The sequence below is a fragment of the Rattus rattus genome, chromosome 5 (genome assembly GCF_011064425.1).
Source record: "Rattus rattus isolate New Zealand chromosome 5, Rrattus_CSIRO_v1, whole genome shotgun sequence".
NCBI lineage: Eukaryota > Metazoa > Chordata > Mammalia > Rodentia > Muridae > Rattus > Rattus rattus.
In genome coordinates, this window is record NC_046158.1 from 63625886 (window position 1) to 63632089 (window position 6204).

Here is a 6204-nt window from a genome sequence, read left to right on the forward strand (position 1 = left end):
GTTCAGTAGGTTTTCTGTTATCCTATACCCAATACATATATTATTTGAGAAAAAGTGCTTCCCTGTGATTATTTTAACATGTGACATAAATATTTTCTTTGGATTTACCTACACCTCAAGGCAACTTGCATCCTTCTTCTTCTTTCCTGCTCACCTTCTTAATTCAGATAGTTAGTTACCTTTCTACATTTTTATGTCTATAAAAATGCCAAAGTAGCATTTTTATAGCATTTTTTAGCATTTGGGTTTGACTTATTTTATTTAACATTATGATCTCCAGTATGGTGATGATAAACACTTCCAGGTCAGATGAAACCCACAGATGGAGAAGGCCTTGTAACCTTCCTTCTGCAGAATTCAGCCTAAGGATGGCTATAAATACACGAGTACAATGGAGATGAATGAAAGCAAATTAAATGCTGAGGATATCGATATTGTCAAGTCATTGTCATATGTACCTGAGCAGATCAAAGTAAACAAAGGAAGGCTGTTATTGTAGAAATGATTGATGCCATGCCCACAGAAGGAATTAATCAAATTTTTGATGGTGATTGTCATGGGGATTGTTATCAGTGCCCAGTATACTTTCTGAGAAATGACTGTATATATCAGTGATTTGCAAATGTCTATATAGCTATCATAGGCAAAAACTGTTACACATAAAAAATGAACTAATGATGAAGATCATGTACAATGATGGCACAACAGTGTTAGAGGATGGTATTTTCATTTGCTTAAAATTCCCCAACATTCTGTGTAACATAGCAGTTGAGAAAACAAAATCAGAGAAGCCTTATATCTAAGAAAACAGGGCATGGGTGTTTGTAGCCTGTTGTTCAGTATGTTTTTAATGATCATGAGCAGATTACCCAAAGTAAAAATGACGTAGAAGGCAGAACAGAATGGAGGAGAATATACTACACAGTAGTCAGTGACACCCATAAGAATGGAAGCACTCAAAATGTCTTTGACTTTAAAAAATTGTGTCCTTACTCCATTTTGCTTTTTATAAACTTTACACCATGTTTAGATGACTTTATAGTGACCAAATTATAATTTAAATGGGTTTTGGGTCTCCTGTATTTAACAAATTATTGATACATATAATGTATTCATATCAGCCATAGTTACTTATCTAAAAAATTCGCCTTTGAATGTGATCATTCTGATTCTTTGCTTTGATGATTATAAGAATGTAATATAGAATTTAACAAGAATAAAGACAGAGGGCAATGTCATCCATAGTTTTTGCATATTAATAATAGCTGTGAAATGGCTGTTTTCTGCCTTAAATTTTATATGATCTTAGAGTGTCATTATGTGCATTTTGTCTGCATGTTTTTGTTGGTTATGTTTGTTCTGAAAATTAATACCTTTTATTTCTTAACTAAATGTTGAAAAATTATGAGACGGGAAATAATACATGAGAAGAAGTGATTGCATATGCAGAAAAATATCATTACAATAAGTGTGGAGAAATTTACTCCAGCAATATGTCTGCTTCTATAATTTCCAGAGGTCTGTGTGATCTAGCTAGAATAGCGATTTGCTCTTAGTACATACCTTAATCCTTCTTGCTGGAATCTTTTAGTACACATCTTTAATCCCAAGCAGTAATATCTAATTGAGGAGCACACAAAGTGACAAATCAGAGCAATATTTGACAGAATGACTCAGAGGTAGCATATATCCAACTCTCTGGGGAAAATGTATTTAACACCAGCACAGGGAGATGAATGCATTTGATTCATTTCATGAGTAAGTCTGGAGTTGAGTCAGTTAGGAGTTAATACAGTAAGTACAAAGCTGTGCAGATGAATTCACTCATGAATTGATGCTGTTCAGTGCAGGTAAGCAGGGGCAATTGAAATAAAAAAATAAGAAGGAGCCAGAAGATTAGAATAGGCTGGCACAGTTAGTTTGAGAATAAGCAGAACAATTCAGTCAGAAGCCAAGAGACATCAGGTTGAATTAGTAAGCTTAGAGAAGAGTTTTGAACCAATTGAACCAGCTAGCCAGAGTTCAGAAAGTTCACAAAAGGATAAGCTTATTCAACAGAAAGTCTCCAAGGTAATTACATATAACAAATAAGAGTTACTTTTACATTTGACAAACAATATAAAATAAGATTGTGAAAACAGTTCAACTTGTGCTATCATCTATTTCAAAATTAGTTTTGCTAAGTTACCAAAATAATGGGTTTTATTGTGATATTTTGCCTTTTGATGATTTTCTTCCTTTACACAAATAGCTTTCCTTTCAGGATTTGTACATATATAATATGTGAATAAATATGTGAAAACTTATATAGTCAACTCTCTACATCTATCTATTTATCTACCTATTATCTATCTATCTATCTATCTATCTATCTATCATCTACAAGAAACAAAGTATTTTGTTATAGCCCTTCTTTTTTTTTCAGAGAAGCAAGTTTTATTCCTATTTAAGAACACAGGTTTCTTCTCTTCACTGAGAAGGGGCTATAGTAGTCTCAGGGCACGAAGTTATAGCCCTCCTTATATTCTTTTTGTTCTTTAAAATATTTACCAACAAAATTTTATTTTCACTGCTTCTGCAATCTTCAAAAGTGAAATCATGAAATGTGTACAATTTTCCTTCTGTCTTCCTTTGGTCTGAATATTTTTCTACATATATTTATTCTTCGATAAACATCATTGAGTCACTTTGGGCACGTGTTCCACAATGTTCATAGCATTGAACATTGCCATTGATAGCCAAAAGCTGGAAACAACCCAAATGTCCTACAACAGAAGAATGGATGCAGAAAATTTGGTTGATTTGCACAATGAAATACTACTCAGCTTTAGGAATGAGGATATCATCAATTTTGCATGTAAATGGATGGAACTAGAAAATATCATCCTGAGTGAGGTAACTCAGACACAAAAGGACATATATCACATGTACTTACTCATAAGTGGATATTTGCCAAAAAAGTAGAGAATACCCAGAATACAATCTACAGAACTCCAGAAGGTTAACAAGCCGAAGGTCTCAAGTGAGGATGCCTCGATCCCACTTAGGAAGGAGAAGAAAGCAATCAAAATAGGGGGAAGGAAGGAGGGACATGAGTGGGAAAGATGACATGGAGGGGAAGAGGGGAACTTGATCAGGTATTTGGGGAGTGGGGAGTGAAGTCTTGAGGGTCAGCAGAGAGAATTGAAACAGGCAGCATTGGGAGGTAAGAGGTAGGGGCACACTCTAGAATGAATGAGAGACCTGGGAAGTGAGAGATTCTCAGAAATCAAAAGGAGGAACCTTAGATGAAGTGCCCTACATTGGTGAGAGGGTACTTGTAGAGTCTACCTCCAGTAAAAGGACAGGTCATCAAGTAAGTGGAGGGATGGGTTTGCCATGCCACAATCAAAAATTCTGACTGAGAATTGTTCCTGTCTGAAAGAACTGCAGGAACAATAAGTGGGAAGAGCCGGATGAAAAGGAGGTCCAATGACAGGCTCAAATTGAGATCCATGTCAGGGTGCATCCCCAAGGCCTGACACCATTATTGATCTATGTTGTGCTTACAAACAGGGTCCTATAATGACAGCCCTCTGAAAGGCCTAATAAGCACCTGAAAGTGTCAGATGCAAATATTTACACCCAACCAACAGATAGAAGCTGGTGAACCCTGTGGCTGAATTAGTGTATAACAGGAAGAAGCTGTGGAGAAGGGCAAACCTATAACTGAGACTGGGAGCAGCAGTCTCAGTTAACCTGGACCCCTGGATCTCTCAGAAACTGAGCCACCAACCAGGCATACACCAACTGATAAGAGGGTCCCAATGCATTTATAGTAGAAGACTTCCAGATCTGGGCTTAGGCAGAGAAGTTACACCTAACACTTGAGAGACTTGGGGTCTGAGGGTGTGGGGAGGCTTGGTAGAGTGGGGTATGGGGATATCCTATTGGAAAAGGGGAGACAGTAGCATAGGATGTGTAACAGTTGAGGGATGAATCAGGCAGGGAATAAAGTTTGGATTAAAGAATAAAAAAATAAAATAAACCAAAGGAAATTTAGGGGCAAAGAGTGAAACAGAGAATCAAGGAAAAACCATCCAGAGACTGCCCAACAATCCCATCTGCAAACACCAAATCCAGACACTATTGTTTATACCAAGAAGTTCTTACTGACATGAACCTATCCCCTGAGAGGCTCTGCCAGCACTTGACCAAAACAGATCATTGGACTGAACATGGGGACTCCAATGGAAGAGTTGGGGGAAGGAATTAGGAGCAGAAATGGATTGCAATCCCATAAGAAGAACAATATCAATTAACTGAACCACCCAGAACTCCCAGGGACTGAACCACTAACCAAAGAATATACACCTGGAAGAACCCATGGCTCCAGCTACATATGTTGCAGAGAATTGCTTTATCTGGCATCAATGGGAAGGGTGGCCCAAGGTCCTATGTAGGCTCCTTGCACCATGTTAGGGGCATTTTAGAGTGCTGACGTAGGAATGGGGAAACACTGTCATAGAGGCAGGAGGAGGAGGAATGGTATGAGGGCTTTGTAGAGGGGAAGCTGGGAAGGGGGACAACATTTGAAATGTACAAAAATAAAGTAACCAATAAAAAACACAAAACCCAAAGGAACACAAGTGATTCTTTTGTGAGATCAATTGCATTTGGCTTTTCACATATCCAATACTTAGTTGTACTGAACACTTTTTTCAGTATTTATCTTTTTCTGAAAAATAATGCTTTTGTTACTTACTTTATCATTAAGAATAAAATAAATGCACAATCAAATATTAAAGATAGATGAGTGAATAACATTTTGCAAAAAAAAAAATGAAGGACTTAACTATCTACAATAGTTTCTCAGAAATTGTCTGTTGCTAGATATTGATATCCCTAAGAAAGAATGCTCAAAAATCTCCAGTCATGCTAAAGTTCTCTCTCGTTGTCAATTATGACATTTTCATACTAAGAATTAAACTCATGATTTTGTCCTTGTGATGAAATAACTCTACCATAAGCCATTGCTTAAGCTCTCTGCTTACCCTTGCACTATATTACATTCTATCTTTGAAAAATAATTTTAACATGTAAATTACTTATTATTTTTTCAGTTAGGTAAATAAAGATGGGATAAGACAATAAAAAATAAATCTAAAAGCTTCTGAAGTTTTACATTCTGATATTTACCAACAACATCTTTGAAGAACGATGATTATTTTTAAAAAAGGAAGGAAATCTTTTAAGTAAAAAATTATCACTAAAATTTTATATAACATTGAATCGTTTACATGGATTTTTTAGGAATTCTTTCAATGCACACTTTACATCCTTGTTCCTAAAGCTATAGATGACAGGGTTCAACATTGGTATTACTAAGGTGTAGAACACAGAGGCCATCTTGTCAGTGTCTAAGGAGTGATTAGTCCGTGGTTGTAGGTACATGAAGAGAAGTGTACCATAGAACACAGTGACAGCCATCATGTGGGAAGCACAAGTAGAGAAGGCTTTCTTCCTTCCTTCAGATGAACGGATCCTCAAAATTGCAAGTATTATGTTGAAATAGGATATAAGAACAATGATCATTGAGAAAAACAGGTTTGTTGCTGAGAAAAAAAATACAACAGTTTCTGGAAGGTGAGTGTCGGAGCAGGACAGAGCTAATAATGGGACATTGTCACAGTAAAAGTGGTTGATTACATTGGAAGAGCAATAAGAAACAGAGAACACACAAGGTGTCACAACAATGGCTGTGACAAAACTAAAGAGGTATGTGAAAAACACCAGCAGAAGGCAGACCCGTCGAGACACCACCACCATATAGAGCAGTGGGTTGCAGATGGCCACATAGCGGTCATAGGCCATCACAGCAAGCATGAAGATCTCTGCTACAATGAAAACAAGGAATCCTCCTAGCTGCGTGGCACATTCATAATATAAGGTAGTTTTCTCTGTGACTAAGAAGTTGACCAGCATTTTAGGAGCAATGACAGTGGAGTTGCCAAAGTTGATGACCGCCAAGTGTCTGAGGAAAAAGTACATGGGTGTTTGCAGTCGTGAGTCCACAGTGGTGAGGGTGATGATGCCCAGGTTCCCTGCAGCTGTCAGAAGGTAAATGACCAAGAAGAGAAAGAAAAGTGGTACCTGAAGTTCCGGACGGTCAGATACCCCCATGAGTATAAACTCTGTTACATGAGTGAGATTCCCTGGAGCCAT

The 6204-nt window shown here is 37.3% G+C and overlaps 1 protein-coding gene and 1 pseudogene across 1 annotated transcript; both read right to left on the reverse strand.

The window, feature by feature from the left end:
• Positions 1–267: 267 nt before the first annotated feature.
• On the reverse strand, positions 268–942 carry LOC116900856 (annotated as a pseudogene).
• A 4314-nt stretch (positions 943–5256) lies between these two features.
• LOC116900292 (olfactory receptor 8J3-like) lies at positions 5257–6204 on the reverse strand. The gene has a single exon (XM_032902047.1). It carries the CDS (start codon positions 6202–6204, stop codon positions 5257–5259), a length of 948 nt encoding a protein of 315 aa, XP_032757938.1.